This window comes from Hippoglossus stenolepis, chromosome 7 (assembly GCF_022539355.2).
Source record: "Hippoglossus stenolepis isolate QCI-W04-F060 chromosome 7, HSTE1.2, whole genome shotgun sequence".
Classification (NCBI taxonomy): Eukaryota; Metazoa; Chordata; class Actinopteri; order Pleuronectiformes; family Pleuronectidae; genus Hippoglossus; species Hippoglossus stenolepis.
This window is the reverse complement of record NC_061489.1, coordinates 20,017,147-20,040,941: the sequence shown is the minus strand read 5'-3', so window position 1 is coordinate 20,040,941 and position 23,795 is coordinate 20,017,147. Positions and strand designations below refer to the sequence as shown.

The following is a 23,795-nucleotide window of genomic DNA, read 5'->3' as shown; positions in this document are numbered from 1 at the left end:
CTCCTAATGGGGCCTGACCATTACTCAGATCATCAAGGCCTTTTATCATTATACTAATAATTAGTATTTATTAGCACTGACTGATTAATTATTTTTATTGACATAGAGAAATAAAAATGTGCAATACACACTTTCTGGAACACGATGAATTGGGGGAAAAAAACAATTTTATTTGAACGTGTCTAGCATTCACTCAGGGATTTTAATACCATAATGAGATACAACGTTTGAACCAAAGAAAGCAGCAACAAATTAATGCTGAATGTTCTCGACCATTTTTTCCTCTATGATCACAGTGGACAGCACAGAGGACAGCACAGAGGTGGAGTCGGTTTGAAGTGAATGTTTTACTTCAGTTTACAATAGAGATGATGCTTTATCACATGTATAGAAAACCATGTATACAAATATTTTGAACTGCTCCCATTCAATCCAGCATGTTATGCACAATATACTTGATTCTATTGTTTAATAATTGGAACTTGTGAACAAGTTAAAACTAAAATGTGTGTAATCTTCTAGCAGCTTCCCCCTTCTAGCAACATTACCTGCAGGCAGTGAATCTGCAGTGACGGATGTTCTTCATTCAACTTCACTCAGTTTTTCTATTAAATAGACTTTATGGACATTTTAAATTTGTTTATATTATTGAGCTATATATTGAAGTGACAGTGCTGCTGTAAACATTATTGCTGCTGCTCCCAAAAATCATACTAATACTGTTTTCCATTTTATTCCTTTCAAATAACAAATATTTAGTTTAGTTGTAGATGAGTCAAATTTAATGAAATATAGTGGTGAAGTAATTGTACTGACGGTACGGTGGCAAGCCTTTGGAGTAATAATTACACTGACACATTAGGGCATTTTTAATCATGGGAAGCATTACACATTCACAATGCATGGAAATACATTCACACCATTTAGCCAATAACTTGGTAGTTATACCTCATAGCAGTTGTTTGAGAACAAGGTGTCACGTTGTATTCAACATACAAGCTTGTTAATGAAACTATGCTGTTCCCCTCAAGCTCTTTCCTGCCTGTGTGTACAGCCTCAAGATGGTGTCTGTTATTTTGGTCAACCTGCTCTAAAACAAGATTTTAAATATTTGAATGAGCAATTGCAGGCATCAGCATCTGTGGAATATGTCTGTGTTCTGATTTGTCGGTGTAACTCATTATAATGTTTCTAGCCGGCAGTAATCACATGTCTTTACACACCGGGGGCTTAACGAATAATGGGAAATACTTAACTCTTTACTATTAAACTAGCCATACCAGCAGCAAAGCAAATTTGCATCACATTTTCAATAAAAAAATTTGAACCAGCTCTTTCCTTAGAAAAAAAATTATGACTTCAGTATCATGCAGTGAAGACGATCTCGTCTTCCTCCTCACACGACAAAAGAAGAATTTCCTATTTTACAAGGTAGAGAAAGAGGAGAGTTCCCCTACCTCATACAATAAACTGAAGCTCCACCACAGCCCAGGCTCCTGACATACTTTAGTGTCAATGGGACACTTTGAAGTCCTGGTGGGAATGCTAGAGCCACATCTGAGGACGCAGAGGACCCTACTGGGATCCTATAAACTGGCAATCTATCTGAGCTATGCTGTTGTATAGCCTAACATACTATTGTACAGCAATTGATTGATTCCTTACTTCAAGGTACAAAAGCTCAGAAAAATCGCTCATTGCATTGTGAGATTCACCATTCACCTTCTGTGTCAGAGTTCTTATTACAAAAACTTAAAAAATATATATAAATGTGCAAATGAATCACACAGAAACGTCCCCTGCGTGCAAAGACCTTTTAAAGAGTGACATGCTGCATTGGAGAGCAAGAAATATGTGGACAGATGGTATGATTAAAAAGTAGTATGTGCGTGGTCAGGTGGCGGCATGCGTAAAACAGACTTTATGGTGATCATAAACTCCTGGTAAAGGGATGGAGAGGGGGAAATCAAGCATCAAATCGCCACAGACTTGCAGTTTGAAACTGACAATAAAAGAAATGGAATGGTAGATTAGAAGAGAATGAAGGGAAGGGGGGTGGGAAGTGGTAAAAGACGAGGAAGTGTGTTCTGTAACTTCCTGCAGTCAAATGCATTTCCTTGGCAACATGCAGCCGTCAAAGAGAAGCTCAGTCACAGATTAGAATACATTTACTCAGCTGACAGACGCCCTCCGACTGTGAAACAAGCTCCACAGTTGCGGTAATAAAACACACTCCTGCTGCCTGTCACTATTGACAGATAACAAGGTTAAACTCTTAGAATCGTGCTGACTGCATGTGCTCAATGTAGTTCTGCCACACAAATTTGACACTTGAAGCCCAGTGCTAATGGCAGCTGATTGATTTCAGCCCGGGAAGACACTCTGTGGCCTCTTTGTCCGCACAAGCCTCTGTTCCTTTTCTGGGATGAATCTTTGAGTCTTTGTCAGTCAGTCACAAGGACAATCATATTTCACCCCAATCGTTTAATAAAGTCCCTTGTGTGGTTATAAGCATGTTGACTCATCACTTCCACAGATGTTGTTGCCATGTATTGATAATACCTTGTGTTTCCATGCTTCACGAGCTTGCTTGTCTTACTCTTTTCATTCATCCGCATTTCATGTGTCTGTTTTATTAAAAAATTGAAAAATTGCAGCTTCCGAAAACAGACATAATCTTCAGGATGTCATTATTATGAAAGTTCTCTCGTTGGCTTTTTACAAATGTTGTATTGTGTGTGCTGTAATTGTGTGAAGGATGTTTGATGTCACACAAGTTGCGCCAATGCCTCAACGTGTAATGGAGAGGACTCTACAGCCTACTAATAATTGTGCTATTTGTGTCCTTTTGCACATTAACCTTCTCCGCTGATCGCTGCATGCAGATAACTGGGAGCAAAGTTCCGGTAAGTAGCCCATTATTTATTTGGCTTCTGAAACTTGTTTTTTCTATGTCTCCCCCCCAACACACATACATACACATTTATATCCTTTTGGAACATTGTCAAGGAGCGAGTTCCAAAGTGTGCTAGTGGGGCCATTTTTATGGCCTGGATTTTTATTTTCAGCACTGATATTGCTAATGGTTGATAATTTGGAAAGGCTATAGATTGTCAGCACAATTCTTGCATGTAAAATGGCAGCACTTTCAAATGAGGGATTTAGAAATTATACAGCCTGAAAATTAACTGGAAGGCTTTTTGTTGTTTTTTTGCAGTTTCTTTTGAAATAGATTGCAGTGTAACGCCTATTAGCAACCAACAAAGAGATAGCTTTTACACAAATGCTTATAATCTGCAGTGTCATCTGTTTGTGAGAACAAAGTGCATTTTCCAATAGTGGAAACTCCGCTCTAACTCCTGAGAATACAGCTGGAGACAGTGGGAAAACAATCACATACATTTGTTCTGCCCTGAACAGATATATTGGCCTCTTAATTTGGTAAAAGTATTCTTGGCAAAATGATGCTGGATATCTTTCAACTATTTTCGACAATGGTGAAGCAGTGTATTTTAAACAAGTATTAATAATGGAGAAATTACTAGAAAGGTTTATAAATATAATTTTGTTATGAATATGATGATGCATGGATCCTTGCAGGAGCTGGATTTATGATGTTTGATGTCACCTGACTCAATATTCTCAGTCAGTTCAAGTTGATCAGTCACTGTCAACCAGTTGACGTCAATGCAAATCACAGGACAGTTACATTTAATAAAAAAAACTGTGAAAGTTGGCTGAAATCTTTACTTCTAAATTCCCAGTCAGGGAGGCTCTCTGACATTAAGTGGATTTGAATGTTGAGAGGAAAATGGCTGCGGTTCTTCTAACACATAGCGACTCTCGAGTTTCATCAAACTTTACATTTTACCTGTCCAGGCAGCAATGTCCTTTTTGCATAAATTACATCGTGCATTGAACCTGGCAAAGTGGATCCATGGCTTTTAATCTTGAGACGCACATTGTCGTTGTCTCAAAATACAACTCCTATGAGCCCTGTCTGTGGGTGTAATGTCTTTTTTCCTGTTTGCTTCTATGACATGTCAGTAACATTGTTGGACAGCCAATCAACAGCGACATTAGATCATGATTCAAGCTTGCTGTATGCTTATTGGCTCAATGTTACTGATAAGATTTATGTCTTAGATATCGAAATTCAATAATATCTAAGAAGCCAGGTCAGTGCCAAGTGTTGAAGGTTGGGACCCAGTCTATGGCTTAATGTTTGAATTTACATTCAAAACCTCACTCTTTGAAAGAAATGAAGCATACAAGACTAATTTATTACCAAATCATTTTCTTGTCTTTTCACTTTACCAGTTAACAAAAGATATCCTGAAAAAATGTAATGTTGTCTATACTGTACTTTATAAGCAACTGGTACAGTGTTGGCAAATTAATGTGGCACCCACATGATTTTTTTTAAAGAACAGTTTCTGATGTTATTTTTTTTAATGTGGAAATAAAAGGACAGCTCTGCTATTGGTTGAGCAAATGTTGAATTATCACTTTAAATGGTATTTCATTGCCTTTTGAGAGCTTTGTAAGGATTAAGAGGACTGTAAAGCTTAACTGGAACACAGACAAGGTAAAGCAGCACACTGTGACCTGACTACTGGTCTGTCCATGCTCTCAGACTTTGAAGCATTTTACAGAGACGTTTTGTATCGATTGCATTTTCTCCCTCTTTGTCAAACGGTTCTTTTGTGCTTGGTTATTTCTGTGAGAAGAGTGGGTTCTCGGCTTGGCCTTTATGAACGTGGATGGAGTAGCTCTCGATCAGCGGCAATGGTCACATTGTGTTCAGTAAATGGAATATGACAGCATTACCCCAGCTTGTAATCATGACTGCTCATCCGAGATGTGGAGGCCTACTTTCAGACGTTCTGCAAACCATGTCAAAAGGTGCCAGGGACCCAGTTTGTCAAGAAGTTTCTTTAAACTCAAGTGTACACTGAAGCATCTGAACCGGCCTTTGCAACCTCTGTGTAAACCCTGCAATAGCACGTATGGTTAACATAGTGATAGTTCTGAGCTGTCATTCTTAAAAGCTCCACTGAAAGAGGAAAAAGCAGAGAAAGCATTTAGCCTGGTTTGCCGATGGTGGGCTCTCTGCTTTGCTGGCAGATTCCCATTTTCACGCTGTCAGCGTGCGTCAGTGGGTTAGAGCGCTCTCAGGTGTGCTGGAAGGCGAGTATTAGTTAAGATTGTCCATAGGGAACACACAACTGTAACTCCTCTGTCTCAGGCATGAAATCTCTCTGGCACTTTCCCCTCTCCCAGTAGAGATGGAGGGGGGGAAAGAGGACTGTGTGAATTGGTTCTAATCCAGTCTGAGCAGCGTGTAAGTGTGCAACATTGCTAAGTCTCATACGCTCTCTTCACCTCCTTAAGCAAGATTGAGGGAAATAAGAGCAGCACACATATAGGTAACAAGATGCCTGCAGTTACATCTGAACTCTCCAGATGAACCAGACACATCTTCTCTTCACAATGTGCTGCGGCTGCCTGTTGACCACTACGACGACGGCATCAGTCTCTTAAGATTGGCCTGATTCATGTCACTAGTCAGGGGCCATGTTGTAGCAATCCATCAATGGCTCCTGCCGTGTTACTGCGAAAGCCGACTTCAGTCTTCTCTGCACTGCCATTGACAAACTCTGCAGCTCAGAGGAATGCTGCTGAGAGCATGACAGTCTATGAGTCAAGTTGTGTGCTCTGTGAGTTGAAACGCAGCAATCTCCGGACCACCGGGGGGGTGATCAACATCTGTGTGGACTGGACAGATGATGCCTATCTCCATGTTAACATGCTGGTCAGCTCTGAGATGTTGGGCAGGGGTGGTTAGTGCAGTTGTATAAAATCTCTGTGTACGGTCGTCAGTATGATTTGATCAAGGATTCAAAAACAACTCAGACTTACGAGAAAAGGCTTGATGAAGCTGCTATTATTTTTAGAAAATGATCTTCCGAATCCATAAGTTTCGTTCTTTTAATCTCAAAGGATTTTTTACATTGGCCTCTTTCCCTGGCTGTATTGTTGTGCGGATCATGTTTCCAAATTTAAAACAGTTTATGACAACGTAGGGTTCAAATAGGAGATGTCACAGTATTAAATAGAAAAAATAGCCTTTAATGAAATTACATAGAATATGGATAATAGTGGGACTAATACAGGATTATAATCATATGTATTCTCCATAAATGAATACAATTTATACCTTTTACTGTTGCGCGATTGGTTGATTTTTTGTTAAGTTAAAGTGACTTATCTGTCTTCCTGCTCTATTTGTTACTGTTGAGCCACAAAACAAGGGATAGCTGGTGAAAAGGTTTTATAGAGGATTGCCAAGCATCCGTGTTGGAAATGAGGACGGCAGAAAGAGAAAGTTGCATTGCTATAAGCACGTACAGATACCTGGCTCTTCTTTAACTCGAAATATGTGTTTGTTCACTGTGCCAGGAATGCTTACGAAGGTTCTTATAAAAAAAAAGGAAAGAATATGGTGAGGCTGAAAGGAAATCAAGGCGCCCTCCCTTCTTGATTCCCCTCTTTACCTTTTAAAACCACATGCCTGAAAATACTTTTTGTTTCAAGCAAGCTATTAAACTGGGTACTGCAGGTTGAGCAGATTTGATGTGGCACATGTCCTTGGTGCTTTAAAAGAACGGCAATGAAAAATTAATCATGTGCCTCCCATGCCCTCAGCCAGTGTTCACCATTGATTCTATCTTAAATTAAGATCAAGGAAACATGCACTGGAGGGGACTGTTTGAATAAGATGTTTCTTTGATTGGCTGAAAGCTTCTTTTAGAGTTAATCTGACGAAAATAAAAAGTTGTCTGGGAGTAAGATGAGGAAAGATTTATTCGATAAACTACTGTTAAATAGCTTATCTAGAAATCTGGAGTCAGCCGTCGTTTATAATGGATACATCGAGTATTTCCTGCTTCATTTACTCATATGCATTTTTTTCCTTAGTGGCAAACACTATTTACAGCTTTGTTCTTTTATTGGGAGGTTGGGGATCAAAGAGGTTTGTTGGACTTTCTCTCTGCTATGCTGGTGACATAGCTGTGAACAAAAATATAGGCACCTGCACATCAAAACATAACACAGTATCTGAAGGCCCTTTACAAAGTAAGGCTGAGACCTTGCAATATTATATAAAGAATCCAAATAGTTCGCACAATAAACAAGCAACTGGCAACAGTGTAGAGAAGAAAAAACATCCTTTTTTAATATGAAGCAACCTGCAGTAGAACCAGACTCGGAGTGGCGACCATTTGCCTCAACTGGTCGCATTTAAAATGGACAAGAAGGGGTGGGGAGGAGAAAGAAAGGGAGAGAAAAAGAGTCGGGGGTTAATTTATATGTTGAGAAAAAGGCAATTAAGTGATTTTGATCAGTCACTGTAAATTGTCTGTACTAAACACTAACTAAAGAAAATATAATAATTAATAATAATAATAATAATAATTAATAGTAAGTCTGAGAATTCAGATAAAAACCCTGAGGAAGATGGTGGACGATGTATAGTAACTAATGGAAGTTTTTTAAGGTTGAGTGTTGATTAATAAGCAGGAGTGAGAAATCACTGCCTCCCCCTCCTCTGCCAGTGCTTTAAGGAGTGGGATAGTTAATATGAGTTGACTCATTTCAACTAACATGTTCTTCTTACTGCAATCAGGTTTCAGTTATTCTGAATACATCTATTTGATGGTCAGTTATGAGATCATTTATTGACTAATAAAGATTTAGATCAGTGACCTAATATTCAATAGTTCACATTTCACACTTTTTGGTAATGCTATAATTTATTCTTATTACTCCTCCTCTGTTTCTTTTTATTGAATTAATTTAGTTGCTCTGGGACAAATACTCAGTCTCTATGTGGGTGACTGCTCCAACAGAAGTTTAGATATGCGTGTATGACTAATGCTCTGCCTCCTGGTCTCAACTCAGGGTTGTCACGGCTCTGGGTGTCAAATAATGCTCCATCCAAAATGCTGTCTCTTCTGATCAGACCTGGTTTTCTCCGAAAGGTTTGACAGTCGTCTACAGAGCCAACATTGAAACCGGTGGTTAAAAGATGACATGTAGCTAAATTATTCATCACTGGTCAGATTTTGCAGAGGCCAACATTATCTTTGCTTATGTGCGCAGGGACTAATTACTCATGTTTGTGACCTCATTGGTTTAAATTTGTGATGTTAAAGTTGATGTGAAAACTGTTTCACTGTATTTATGTTTATCCTCAGCCAGCAGGTTTTAAAGTGTTAAAAAGAGTTATATACAAATAAGAGTAAGGCTTCATCTGACCATCAGTTATACCAAACTTTCTTAGAGCTCTGCAAGGATGGTGAAAATTAGCATTTTTCATTTTCACCCCAATTTGGAATTATTTGTTGACTTTCTTCTTGGGACATGGTGAGTATGTCTCTCCGTCAATATTCTGTGAATCCAAACGGAATTAGGGAAAGCAGTGAAATCTGAATAATGAAATAATAAATTAACACTTGTGATGGAGCTTCCACTGTTAAATACCTTTTAAAACATATGAAATTTAAGAGTTGCAAAGTTTAATTTTAAAGGATATATACTCGTAGACTTAATTAGTTAAATAGCAGAATAGCTCAGGCCAAATTTGTCATGTAATGCTGAACTTTACAGTCTACATCGGATTTATCAATTAATGTTGCTACTTTCTGTTTGTCTTGGGGCGTTCATGGTTGGATTGACCTTTGTGGGCTGTGTAAGAAGCAAAATGCTTACTGTGACAGGGTGGGCTGTGTGGGAAGGATTAAGTCAACACCAGCTCCCACAGGGGAAGAGAGAAAGAGGTTACTTTTCCATCAGCATTTGTCTTTTCATTTTTCATTTTTAAAAAAAAATCTTTTCATTCGTTCCTCCCTTGCCATCTCTTCTCCTCACACACCTCCTCCCCACACCCATACAACATGTATGTTTTTTTTCATTCCTCTTCAATCAGAAGGGGAGACCTGTGTTGTTTTGAAGGGAACATGAGAGGCTGGACTGGGCACAGTATGCTGATATTGGATTGAACAGTGGCGATGGCAGTGCTTTATAGTCTCCCTGTATTTGTGTTGGTGTGTGCGCATTCTTCTATATCTGCGTGTGTGGTAAATAGCTCTGTTTCTCCATGCAGTTCCAATAGACTTGGATATTACAGCTTGGATTTAGATATTGTGCAGGAGAGAGTATATGATAAAGTATGGGGGGGAGAGGAAAAAATAGGATTCTTAGTTCTGTTGATTGCTTATCTGTGATTTTTATATACTGTATTAACACATCCCCACACCAGTGATGGAGCTTGTGAAAACTGGCTATGCTCTCAGTTGTACATCTCTCCCCCACAGCTCTGTCACACACTCAACGGCACTGTCGACATGCTCAGCTCGGCAGGAGGCTGCTGAAGGGCCGCATTAGGCTCCATAAACTTTATAGCATATTTTTACAACCCGCCTCTCTGTATGCATCCACCATCACATCCCATCGCATCTGCTTTAACTGTTCACACAGCTGTGAAATTCCGTGTATCCCCATGTTTTATGGTTGCCTGCTCCTCCAGTCACTCCCGGTTTCTTTATTTGCTTCTTTAGCTTTTTGATATCACTCTCTACATCTGTGTATATTTAGTAAGTTATTTGCTTTGCGTGATGGAGCTGTCTGCTTTTTCAAGATGTGATCTCTATGAAATGTGGAGTGAAATGTATGAGTATGTCAAGATTTGCATGGAGAATGCTTGCAGTGGGTGATAATGCACTTCTGCTCATAACCTTGCCAGGCTCCCTCTCTCTCTCTCGTGTATCTCAAGTTGATCTGAATGCAGCCTTCATACTGACAATATGTGGACTTTCATTCCAATGTGGGCACAGTCCACATCAGCAAATGCAACAAAAACCTGTTGATTTGTTATATCCTTTTCACAACTGACACGGTACATGGTTTAAGGACAAGAAGGACAAAAGAAGAGAAACTGTGGACAGGGACCCGTGGTCAACATGAGAGGGAACTCATGCCGCGGTAGCTGGCGTGTTTGGAGAGTCACATTGATGGCCTGTTTATAATCCTTCTCTACTTTTGCAGTAAGCCCACCATGCCCTGTGGGAGCGCCTTACTGCTCAGCCAACTAGTCCACTCAGCACAACAGAGTGCTAACAAGGTATAGTCTCTGCCGATCAGCTACAGTGTTTTCATAGTGCTGTCATACTTCGAGGCACAAGAGTAAAGCCACATAATCGCCTCATCAACAGCCAGGTTCCCCCCCGATTCCCCAGACAGCTCTCTGCAGTAATGATTGGTGACATGATCAAGGCCAGATCACTAGCTGTGTTATTGTCTGGCTTGCAGTTTCTTTTCTAAGGGTGCTCTGGAGAGATGGGCCACAGTTTCAAAATGGCAGCCTTCAAGCTGAATCACTGTTTAGCTGTTTACTGGCAACATGCGGCTGGCCCTGAATGAATGAATGAATACATGAAAAGATGAATGAATGAATAGAAAGCTATCCATGTGCTGGATATCTGGAGGTCTCAGGCTGCTATGACTTAGTTCAAGCTTGGTTACTAAAGCATTGGTTACCTTCACCTGAGGATGAGGGTTTTACCCGGAGTAAGTTTGCACTCCCTCCTCTTCATGCATGATGGTTGGTTGGTCTCAAATTGCCAAACTGGTGGCAGTTTTTGGCAAATTACATGGCCTTGTCCATTTCCTCTGTACACTGCCAAAGTTTGTAGCTGTGTATTAAAGAAAAAAGAATAGTACAGAGTTGGTCTTTAGGGATGTTTCACAGCAGTGCTGATGGAATTGGATTGTTGTGTATCATTTGGATTGCCATAAGCACCATAGCTGGTCATGCATGGACGATCGTCTGCCTCATATTAAGACAGAGGCGGCAGCAGCTTCAGCTCTCCAGCCAGTGTTGTAGTACTGAAGGCCAGCACTTGGTGGCAGTGGGTGCCCACTGAATTGGCCAGTTGGTGCAGTGCAAAAGGACTGAAAGCCCCATTGTTGTTATGGAATTGACCTAATGGGTTTCTCTTAGCCCACAAAACACACCACTGTGTATGCCACTAATCACATTTGTTAGATGTTTGGTCCTTAAAGAGGAGAATAAGTGTGAAATGACTCAACGGCATTAAAAGTGGTCCGTCCTCTCTGATCAATCCTTTAACCCTCCTACTATAGACTGAGAGGGGAAAACAAGGATGGAAAAGCACATTCGATATCATTATTTTGTTCCTGTGTACGGATTCAAAAGTGAGACTTTCTCTGACATGACGACGGCAAACCACCGCTGCTGTTACTTATTTTTCCTTTAACACTTCACCTACAAAATCAAGGCCTGTAAGAAAGCATGTTACCTTACCTGCTATTGTTAAGATATGTTTATTGACAACTATTTTGTCAAGTCATACCTGAGTTATTTATTAGATCGGCCCCACACTGATGTACATATGATGTCTCTTAAAAACAACATATCAGTTCTGCTTACAGAACCACACCGTTGGTATCGCACTCTTTTGCCAGCAGACTTACACCACGCCACTCTTGCACTCTCTTTGTGTATTCAATCACAGTTTCATCCCTCAGAGAGATCAAGATCAAACCTCTATTTCTTTTCTGACGTCACCTCTTTACGCAAGCTATATTTGCTTGTTGACACTCTGGACACAGTTTCTTCGGTCAAATGTGTTCTACTGAAACATGGTCCTGGCTGAGTATGGCTTTGATTTACGGCCCAGGTTTCTTACCCAGCATAGACACTAGAGACAGAAGGTGGCAGAAAGGTGGCTCTTCACTCCCCCCCACATGCTGTGCTCACTCTTTTGACTTCCTCCACCTTGTCATTCGGCTCATGTGCCCTCACTAACATACCACATCCATTTTTAATGCACAGCCATGTGATGGTCTTGTTTTTCTTCAGGTAGATGCGCCAAATAAATTGAGTAAAATGAAACGAAACAAAAAAACCCTGATATCACATAGACTTTCATTCGGCGGTCAAAATGTATCAAGCATGTCTTTTGAATGGGGCCAATTACTAGATATTGGCCTGAGGCTGAACTGATGGTAGATGTATGGTGTTCCAAATGGTGATGCCCTTGATGTTGGCTATAGACCCAGCATGTGAGGTGACATCCAATCATGTTGAGATGTCTGACCTGTCTCCTTATGTCCTGAGTGGTTCTAAGAGATGATCTTTTTAATACTGATTGGGTGGATGTCTTCGTCACACCTGAGATGCCGGCCTTGAATACACATGGTGTGACACTGGATGCGATTAACAAAAAAAAATGCAGGACCTTACAATGCAGACTCCTGATGTGTATAATTACACAGTCATTTAATAAGACAAGCAGCAAATTCAGTGTCGTGTGTGAGGTGTTTTTCTTTCTTCCTGTCAAGATTTCCTATGTTAGCTTTCAGTTGGCTGTCTCTGCTGCCGACTGGTGTTGTTTGCTAGATTGTTTGTGTGTCACATCACATGTCTCTGAGTGAGGAGGAGGAATTTGCTACCACAAAAGAATGAAATTGAGAGGAAAAAAGTTCCTTCCAAGCCCTGCAAGTAGAACAAAAGAACAGGGAAAAAAATCTTGATGTTATTATGCCGGCAACATCTTCTGAGCTTCTGATATAAATGAACTAAGGGTTCTAAAATTGTCATTTGAATTATGCCTTTCATCTCCCCTTGGTTTTTAGTGAAGCAGTTCAGCCCAAGTCTCTAGTGAATGTTTTTTCTTACCCTGTTTGCATTTCTGAACAAGCGCCATAACTGTAATGAATTCTATTATTTTAAAACCAATTACTGTTAGTTGGGAGCTTTTCACAGCCGTTGTCGTGCTCTCTGAGGAATAGTGCTGTTGCAGTGTAGACTGCAGTCAAACCTGATGGTATTTCTGCCTATTTCCCAAACCACCCATACTAATGTAGTTTTCTGATGTTACTATACAGTACATCCTCCATACACAGCACAAATGTTCATATGAACTGGAGTTAAAGGAATCAAAGCAATGAAAGATTTAGTTGAATTGATTTGTTTGTGTAATCGGTGGAATACTCTGCTTTGGAAAAACAAGGAACGGTGCTTTTCCATGATTGCACGGGTAAAACTCATGATTTGCATCCTTGATGGTTTTTTAAATATATGTGTATTAATATATACATTTTCATTGAGGTTTTTAATATTTCAAATGTTTCGCTTTACCCAAGGGAATATAACACTCAAGTCCTGACCGATAAATTGTCTTTTCACTGTCACTGCGATATGAACATGTGCAATAAAAGCATTACAAAGAACTGCCTGGAAAAAAACGGCAGCATTACCTGGAGGCAATGGATCCACATCAGCAGCAGAGCACAGAAGACAGAGGAGAGGAAGATGGTGACAGATATGTGTTCTTCACTCAGTGTCACTCAGTGTTTTCGTGTCAGGATAGTTTATTGATATTTTACCTTAGTTTTCAGAGAGATGGTGTTGAGTTTATATAATATACTGACATTGATGCTGTAAACATTATTGATGTCGTTCTAGAATACACATTTTATTTATTTAAAAAGCAGGTTCCTGGTTTTGCATGTGTTTCATCTGACTGTGAGGTTATCTTGCATGATGGAAAACACAAGAGCTCTATATCACACATTTGTTTGTTCAATGCAAGTAATATCGTCATCACAATATTATACTATGATACGTCACATAGGCTAGCAGATATTCCTCACATTGTGTCGGCTTATATAACGCAGTATTTTTATCAATATATATTGACAGCTGTAAGAGTAGATATAGACAAAAAATCCCAAAGAATTGTACATCTCACACTATGATTTCTGTACAACTTTGAATCATCTGTATGTTCATTCAAAATCCATCCAAGGAGAGGTCGAGAGAAAACAACACAGAAAAGCAAGAAAATTGAAAGAAAAATAAAAACACAGAAAGGCTGAAAAGGTGGAAACAAGTGCAACGGGATATAGGGCCCATGCTGATTGGAATTTATGAAAGGTTTTTCATCCTTTCTCTTTTATTTTATTATATGTAATTAATGCTTCATGGTCTAACAGTAGAGTCTCGTCCAAACTCGTGTTAGGTCACAGTGTTTTCTTTTGTTCTTAGTAATTATATTTAGTCGCGACCAACAAAGACTTGGACCGACACTTTTACAGACAGCATTGCAAAGTTTTCTTTTGACGCTGCCCTCCATTATTTTCTTTTCTAAGCATAGGACTAATTGGATCCTGCTGGCCTGTGTTTGGAGGTGGACTTTTTGTTCGCTTTTTTCCTGTAAGAGAACCACTTGCATTCAGCTTCCATCACCAGTGGGAAAGTTCCAGGTTTACATACTTGAAAGTTGTGGTGAACTCAACAATGATCTCAACTTACAAGCATACGTTATGTTCCAATATGCATTTACTTACAAGCAGAAACGGAGTGAAGGAAAGAGAAAAAGTGAGGTGAGACACGTTCATTCATTAGAAGCCAGCCACTCCTTCTGCCCTAAAGATTGATTTATAGCTTATTTAATAAGCTGAAAGGTTACCTCAAAACAGATTTTCTCCATAATTGACCAATTTAGTGCCGCTCGATAAGCATTCATGTCAAGCTGCGATGTTGTCGTACTTCTGTCTATCTCTGTGCCCTCCACTTTCTCATGCATCACCGATTCATTGTCATGATGAGTTATAAGAGGCAGTATGAAATATTCTACATGTATTTTTGCCTGTTAACAGGGTGGGGTCCAAAACCTCTGCACAATGGCTGCAGCATTAGTTAGCATCACTGAATGTTCTCTTAATTAGCCCACTTTGCCCAGCAGCTGTCTGCTATTAGGGGCCTTTGTTCCAGGTGTTATCTCATTAGAATGGCATTGATCATCCTAATGACTCCAGGAGAGATTATTGGGCCACATTAGTGTGACCTGCTTGCTCCCTCGTTCCCCGAGGTCAAACCACACCACCTTCGCCCATCCATATGTTCAGTTGATGGGTTAAGTATGGCGGCCATTTCTTGAAGTCATGGTCAGTTGTATGTGGAATGACCAACAAATGGGAAGCAGGATTGAGCCAAAATAGAGCTGCATGCTGGTGCAGACAGGGTAATTTGTGGACATTAAGCCCATTCACAGTGTTTGTCAGTGGGCTAATGCCAAGTGTACACAATTCCCTGTCTGTTTATTGGCCCCAGTGTCCTTGCAAAAATGGATTATTTTAGTTTTATAAATGGGTGGGCTGTGTTTAAACTCAATTTCATTTTTGCTTCACATCATTTTCCAGTTTAAGAGACGGAGGGCAGTATGTCTAGCCGTTACCTTGCCTGTGAGGGTAAGGTTGTCTGGAGCGAGGATATTCGACATTGTGTACTTTTAAATTCAGAGCATTCAATAGAAATACATTTCAACATTTGGAGTTACGGTTGGTGCTGGGTGGGGCCATTTATATTTATCAAAAAACCAAAAGCTTATATTTTGTGCTTGTGTGTTGTGGTTTCAGGTTTGTCTCTTTGTGTGGATGTTGTGCTGCAGTGGTGCAGTGATGGATAGACAGAGGGCATTTGAGTCCTGATCTCACACTTTGGTTTTTGTCTCAGTATCTTTCTGGACAGACAAGGCTTTGCCAGGGCATCGTTGACAGCTGAGAAGCAAGCAGTTCCCTCCCCTGCCTCAACAATCACAGAGCACAGAAGTACACACAAATCTATGTGTCTCTTCTCTTTGTTTCCCCGTCTTCCGGACTCAAAGCTGGCCGTCTCTGAATTCTGCTAAGCCAGTGAAGCATTTTACATTCATTCTGATAGAGCAAGCGCAAAGATCGGATAAATAGTAGACAGTTAGATAGAGACAGCATGGGAGGACGCACATAAACTCAGTCAGTTTACAAAAGAGACTGAACTTTGAGATTGTGCAAGCAGCGAGCGCACGCTGTACGATCAGGAGACGGGAGAGCAGGGGTCGGGTGCCAGGGTTAGGGGGCGGGGTCAAGGTGAGGTTGTGCTCTGAACTGTCATATAATGCTCAGTAAACAATAGTGTTGAATTTAAATCAAACTTAAAAAAATTACACAATAACAACTGAGTAAACCACCAGGTGCGTAAACGCTATATTGTATTTAAAATATTACGTAAAAACAGCGTTTGCATGAGTTTACCCCCCCACTACAGCCCTGACTCTCCTGCCTGTCTCTCTGTCTCACGACTCAGCAGTGTAACTAATCCTGACTTGACCAATTCCAGTAAACAACATTGTAAACCTGTCTTCTGCGTCTCAATGTGTCTCTGTGGCCTGCCAGTTTTTGACTTTTCCTGCTGCAGGAACACTGTTGTATTACTTGGGGCCTCAGTTTTATACTGTAGACTCAAATGTGCAGTAAAACAATCTTTCTTAATTGCCTCCATCTCAGTGGCCCAGTCTCCCCAAGTTTTCAGGCTCCACGGCCTAATGAAAACGGAGATGCATCAGTTTAATTATAATGTACTTGCCTCTTATCGAGGAGAGATTGTTTTTATTTGGAGCTCTAATGAATTTCTCATCAGTTTGTTATTAACATTGTGCTATCTGGGGGTCAAGTGGGGAAGCAGCCAATTCCTTGGCTTTGTTCTCACTGATGGACAAGTGTTTGTACCTGTGTTGAGAGAAAGGTAACTTGTTAAAATAGTATGGGAACAAAAAAGCTACATCATCCTGCCGTCTACTAACACGCAATTGTGTACGTCAGGTAAAGTGGTATGTGAATGTACCAATCCTTGTGAAATCATTTTACTTAAGAAGCCAGCTATTTGTGATGTTTTCATAACAACATTTACATCAATTGCTCCGACGTGTTCAGAAACATGATGGTTGACGGCTACAATAACGGTGGTTTAATCTATCAAAGAGCATCAAAGCAACATTGGAAATGTTATGGATGGACTATGTTTGTACCATGACAAAGTTTGATCATAGAGCTTGATCACTTCAGTCATTTTGACATGACACACTACTAAAAGCACAGGTGTAAATAACATGAATAATGGCTAAATTCCATTCAACTAAACAGCTAACAATTTAAGGTCCTGGTATAGTGCATGTCACCAGACACCTGAACTGAGCAGTGCTTTCATGAATCGGTAACGGCTCTGCTTTCCACAGTATAGCTGCTTTCAGAGGGGTGGAGGCAGGGTATTCCATGCAGGAGTCTGCTAAAAGTTCCGGAATCTCATTGTCTTACCAAGTTGACATCTTCGTCAGTGTCTCCTACATGTACGGCACCTCTTTTTTATCCTGGGATGATTGTTTTGCCTTTGGCGTGTGTAAGAAATACCGTTGTTACGCCCACTTGCTTGCTGTGAGTTTTGGAGACATTTCTCTACTGCTTTATCACGTGGGCCTTACACAGACATTTTATAAAGGGACTGGCAAGAAAAGTTCAGTAAAGTGTCCAAAGCAACTAAATGCATTCTCCCATACAGCCCCTCTGGATAATGTCAGGAAACTCTGCAAACTTCCGTGCATGTCTCTAAGCTGATAATGTCTGCTGTGAAAAAGGCATAGTGTATATTTTTCCATTGGTGATTCTGTTTACACTGTGGTTGTTATGAATTGAATAGGCCAGAGTGCTGAGCATTAGAATGAGGACAAGTAATGATAATTTGACATTCTTATCAATGACCCTGGCTGTATATGTCATGGCTTCCTTAACCTAAAACCCATTTGGAACTAATCTAATGGGATATGAAGGGAACATAATGATGTGTGGGGCCTTGTTATTTGCCTTTGTTCACAAAACACTTCCCTAGTTTATTGCATTTTACGGTTGAAGGGCTTGATCACTAGTATTATGGCTTTGTAAATGGGAGTCAATAAATTACCCTCTGATTAAAGACGATGCCCTCACTTTAGGTGTGAGAGCCATTCGCTATGCATGGTTAGCCCAAGTCTTTTGTGTGTACTAACTTAATCACTTTAATTCCTCTTTAATTTTTGCTCCCTTCATCTCCATCACTCCGACTTGTCCCTGACAGTTGAACATGGCACAAACATTTTTTATGTTGAGTTCGGGGAAAGCTTTACTTTCTGTGCAGAGACGGGCTTTCACGTGCATTAAGTTCACTGTTATCTGTCTACAAACGAGCTACCTACCTTTAGGCCCAGACAACCCTAACTATCTGTCTCCTTCTGAGTTGTTTTATGTCGGACTGAAAGCCTTTTTTCTCTTCTTTTTACTGATCTACCCACAGTTACCAGGCTTGATTTCAATAAAGATCTCACCTTTAGTATGCAAATGAAAAGATTGCTAATTTTAAACCAAAAATCTTGCACCTCACAAAGTAATCTTTACAAAAAACATAATTTCTATGAAATTCATAGGACTAACATCCCAACTCATATATGCATAAATTAGAGGATAAAAAGAGAGCGAACTAAATTGGTTATATGTCCTGTTTTATTTCATGTGACTGTTTATAAGTGAAGGACTGTGAAAGTTATCCGCTGTTGCAGATTAGTCAAAGCAACATTTACCCTTTTCTAAACAATAAAAAGATCTTCTTTACATGAGCCCAAAAAATGCAAATGTGTTATTCCTGCATGCTTCACAAAGTTGTCTTTCTTCTGCATAGTTTCTTTTAAGCTCTCCCTCGTAATTACTGGTTGTCTCTCTATCTTATTCATAAATGCAGTTCTTCACTTAAAACACAAAGCACAGTTTGGGGTTATTGAAAAAACAAGGATGCGGTGAATAACAAGACAGATGGTCCAGGTCTGTTGACAGAAGCTTTATGCATGGCAACAGGGGATGAGAATCGTACTGCATTTCTGCTGACCGCCATAGTTTGAGGGGAAAAAATGCTGACCTCCTTCCCCCAGCCCTCTGGTTTGTTTCATGCATCTTCAAACCTCAGTCACACTGATTGATACACGGTGGAATAGCCTCAAGCTTTATTTTCACATGAAAAACCAAACAAGTTCCCAGAAGAGCAGAAGACTTTCAGGCCATTATGGGACCGAGGAACCACAAACTACACAAAATAATTATCTGTTGCACCCCAGCCACAACTCCATCCCTACGCCATTCTCTGTGTCCTGTTAGTGAATATGAAAATAAAGAAATCAAAGCAAAGATGAATTAAATGTGGCAGGCATCACTTATTGATCATATCTGGGTACGGTTTGGGATCTGTTTACCCAGTAATGACTGTATAACCAGTCTGCTGTTGCATATTGAAATGCATTAGAAAACACTATATGCCTGAATAGGATTATTGGACATTGAAGATAGACATTTGAGACAAATAGGAGTTCTGCATGTTTTACTTTGCTATAGCATTTGTGTGGGTTCATCCTTGGATTACCAAGATAATGAACAATCGGAGAGTTTGTCCAGCCACTGCAGTTTGGTGGTTTTAACAGTTCACAGACCAGTTGTTTTCTGTTTTTTTTTTCTCACTGGCTGCCGTGTGTTTGTGTGCAGTACCGGTTGCCCATCCTCGGTCTAAAGTCTTCTGCTAGGTTAAGGTTCTACCCCCTCAGTCTGGATTAGTCCCTCTGCTGGAGGAGGATGATGCGGGCATAGGGTGAGCCCAGGGGCAGCCAGCAGGGCCCAGCTAGGTGGATCCTCCTGTGGTGCTAAGCCTCTTAACTCGCTCCATCCTTATTGGTAAACTCACATTACTGGTATATCTCCATTGCCTTTGCTGCAGTGTGTGAAAAGCAACATAGGTCCTATTTCCAGTGGCCACATAGTAATCAACTTCCAAGTCTGAGTAGATTCAAACTTGAGGGAGTTGTGTGATGATCAGCCATGTTTTATTAAATTTCATTAAAGTGCATTTGCATGTTACCCAAAACACTGATGGTAGTCCATGGAATAATGAGAAATTGGCTCATTTGAATTTCATAAAAAGAAGTATATTGTGTCTTCAGTGGCAGACTTTTTAACCCCACGGAGAGCGATAAACTGTACTCTGTAGGACACTGTAAGCCTCCCCTGCCCGTGTCTCTCTCTTTCTACATATTCCTCTTTCCTCTTTCCAAATGTTACCTGGTTTATAGATATGTCTCAGTGTTGTCGTTTGGATCACATTGTGCACTTCATCAGTAAAAAACTGCCCTGTGGTTTTTGACTTCATGAGGAGAAATGAATAGAACATTTAACCTGGGTATTACAAAGACTTGTTTAATAACATTGAAACACGTGAGGAGGCAATTGCAATGGCCACCAGCCTCGGAAAATATGTGGCTGTAACATCAAAAATACAATCAGTAAATGACACTGAACTTAATCATTGTTTTTCTTCCTACAATCAGGACCAAAGGCTGCTGTTGCTTGGCGTTTGGCCACAAGTTGACTGTTACTAATTTGGGTGGAGTTTTTCATTAATGCATCTGCAGCAGAAGAATAGCACCTCATACTAATATCAAACAGTTGTCCAGCATAATTGATACCTCAGATAGTTGAGAGTGCAGCCTTTAAACTTCCGGTTAATAACTGGTGTAAGCTGTGCCAGCGCCATGATTTAACTTTCAAGTTTGGCGAGTTGCTGGGGAATTCATTAAGCAGGAGGCAAAACTACAAATGGTAGAGTTGTCTCCACATTGCAGTGCACCAGCTTGTGATGTTGTGACAGATGTCACAGGACAGATTGATGCTCCATATAAATACTTTCATAAGTTACAGCTCAGGCACAGATATGCTTGTTACCATCTGTTGCTATGCTTTCACTCAAAGCTCAGAAAAGTGTGTATCCAATGTTGTTTATTTGCTGTCAACAGCTCCCCCCCCCAGCACTAGACTTTTTTTAACACACACAGATTGAGTCTTGCTTGTCAAATTATATGCCAGTACCCCCCCGACCAACACCCCTCTACCTCTGCCCCCTTATGTCTTCCTCCCTCTTGCTGACTTGGTCCCTCAGTCTGCTTGAAGAACTGCTACTGGGCTGGGGAGGACTTTTTGACCATGCAGGTTGAGAGTTGGAGAGAGGGAATAAAAGGAGAGGAAGAGAAAAATTAATTCCAGAATTGTACCAATATGCATATGTAAAGGTATGTTTGTTTTTGTCACTGCGAGCGCAGTGTTGCTCCAGGTACACATTTGATGCCTGTCATTCTGCTCTAGTCCTTTCCACTATAAATAGAAATCTGTGCGCTGCAGTTCCTGGGGGGCTTTGTACCCTTATTTTTTCTCTCATTTTTCTCCCCTGTTCATCTCCTCTTCTCTCCTCTACCAGCTCCTGTGCCACTGTTGATGTCTTTCCATTTACCAAATAGCCATATTAGGATGCAGCAGTATTACGATGGAATAATTCAGATTGGCCCAAATCACCCACATCAACAGTACCCAAGAATGGTTTTAGCTATATGCCTTCACATTCATGATTTGATTCATTCATTTTTGATAGTTGATGAATTATTCATCATGATCTTAAAATGATCTCTCGGATTTGTTAAGAATACAGATATATATAATCTGCAATGATCTGAAATGAAAACGAGCAAGTCCTTGTTATCAGAATTAACACTGATACATTTGTTGTTGTTTGAAGAATGGGTAAGCATCTATAAATTTAAGATTTACCACCCATCATGGCCTTTAGTGTTAGGGGTCAGGCCAGAGAATGTTGGTCCTTTTAAAGGTTAATAAATGGACTGTTTTTATATAGCACTTATTTAGTCTTATCAAAGTGTATACAACTTAAACATCATATTCACCTGTCAGCACAGCCCCACTAGAAGCTGCACCTTGTCTGTTACACACCTTTCCAATTTGGGGTTCAGTATTTTGCACAAGGACACTTCATGGGAGCTGGTGATCAAACCACCGATCTTCTGATTAGTGGATGACTTGCTCTCTCCCCTGATCCACAGCCACCCCTCAGTCATTAAGACTGCCTGCTCGTTTAGAGGTGATAGAGGTATGATTGAGAAGCAGATACTTGATACCTGTTGCTCTCACACACTAGGATCACATCAAGTATGAAAACATGTATAAAATATAAAACATTTCAGGGACAATCCAGTGTTTTTCCAATGTTTCCAATTCAAATAATTGAAAAAATATAGCATGCTCCACTGCAATTACTCCACTGCAAGTATTTTGTGACAAAGTGGGAAAACAAGAAATAGGAGTGGGAAAGTTTCTATGTTTGACTGTTTTCATCTAACAGAAATGAAAATATGAGAATGAAAACAACTAAAATGACCAAATCAAGCAATGTCACTGAAAGTTAAGACACAGTTGACTGTAGATACTTTGCATGAGTTCTTTAAAACACCGACCAGCTCCAGCCAGAAGCTCAGCGATGCATTGTCAAAACCTGTTTTACCTCAGTTGACAGCAGGTGTGTGCATAAATGTGGCACTTCGATACACTTGTGAATGAGATTTTGTAATATGTTAACTCGTTTGCACAAAAAAACCCACGTAGCTTGAGGTCTTAATTAGCACCATTGCTTTTTAACATAACTAAACTATGGGTATGCTTATTTACAGCATCAGTATTATTAAATACTCTGTTAAATTGAAAACATGCGGCGACGCAGAATTTCGTGGCCATGAAGGTAATTTGCAGTAGGCTCAGTAAATCAGCCCCCAAATCTAAATAATAACATTTGCCGAGTGCTTGCCTTCCAAATAATTACCATCAAGTGGGACGTGACGGCAGGAGGCACCAAGGGCTGATGGGAGCTCATCAGGGAGGCCAGCCGTTTACTGCAATAGACGCAAAGACAGTCTGCTCTCCCTCAGGTCCCCCTACCCACACCCTGAGATTCTGACTGTGGTGTACTGCTAATTAACACAATGAAGATGAGTTTTCTGCCACAGTTGTCTTAAACAGTGTTCAGGTGTGCCTGAACCCTCATCTGGCTTAATGCCAGTCAGGTCTTTTGTAGCGTCTCACAATTTGGAATACCACATGCTGTATACTATGTTTTTTGCTTTACTCACATCATTTTCACTTTATTATTTCCTTGTTTGCTGAAATACTAATTATATACACATACTTTTTTACCATGAGACAACTAAAATAATTGGGTTTATTTTTTTCGCTGCACCTGTCTATACAAGGCATAGCTTTTTCTCAGAAACAAAGATAATACAAAATATTCTGTCTTGTTGTATTTTATCTAGTCTAGAGGAATTTGAAATTTTTTTTTTTTTACATTGAACTCATTGCTTTTGTCAGGACTTAAAGTAGCAGCTCCTTGACCAGGGAGGGGGAGGAAGAGAAGGTAATTACTGAGCGCAGGGCTTTTTTCAATGAGGAAAAGACAATGGAGACGCGCCATCAATAAGGACAAACTTTCCCCAACCCTCTTGCCACACACTCTGTAATGAAGACCTTTGCTATTGGCTTAGATGGATGAGGGCAGTACTGTGAGAACGAGTGAGCAAGAGGCAGGTAGACGTTTGTTTAGGGCCAGCTCATGGTGGATATATTGGAGTGAGAGTGGGCCTGTCGGATAGGAAGGCGCATTAAGACCGGGGGGTGATTAAGGAACAGAGCTGATGGAAAACGAAGTACTATTGACAAGGCTTTGTCTTCCCCTGGTCTCCCTTGTGCCCACATTGATGCCCCTGTCTGGTCTCCTCTAGGCTAAGCTACCCGACTGGATTCACAAAACCTAAGAGGGATTGATTGTTCTGCAGCAATTTTCTATGCAAGCTCAGGCCAGCACATTGATTTTGCAGGTTTCAGGAGAGGTGGTCTTATGTTTATTTTAATCAAGCGAATGGTTGATATCTCCTCATGTGTTGAATACCACTGTGTCATGTCCGCCTGCACAGCGGCCACATCTTAAG

The 23,795-nt window shown here is 40.3% G+C and overlaps 1 protein-coding gene across 3 annotated transcripts in view; it reads left to right on the top strand.

The window, feature by feature from the left end:
- diaph2 (diaphanous-related formin 2) overlaps window positions 1-23,795 on the top strand; it is a 340,142-nt gene that overhangs the window by 24,776 nt on the left and 291,571 nt on the right. For all 3 annotated transcript variants that reach the window (XM_035160754.2, XM_047340479.1, XM_047340478.1), the window contains exon 6: window positions 2,886-2,906. In XM_035160754.2, coding sequence (XP_035016645.1) covers window positions 2,886-2,906 — 21 coding nt within the window. The remainder of the gene's footprint in view (window positions 1-2,885; window positions 2,907-23,795) is intronic.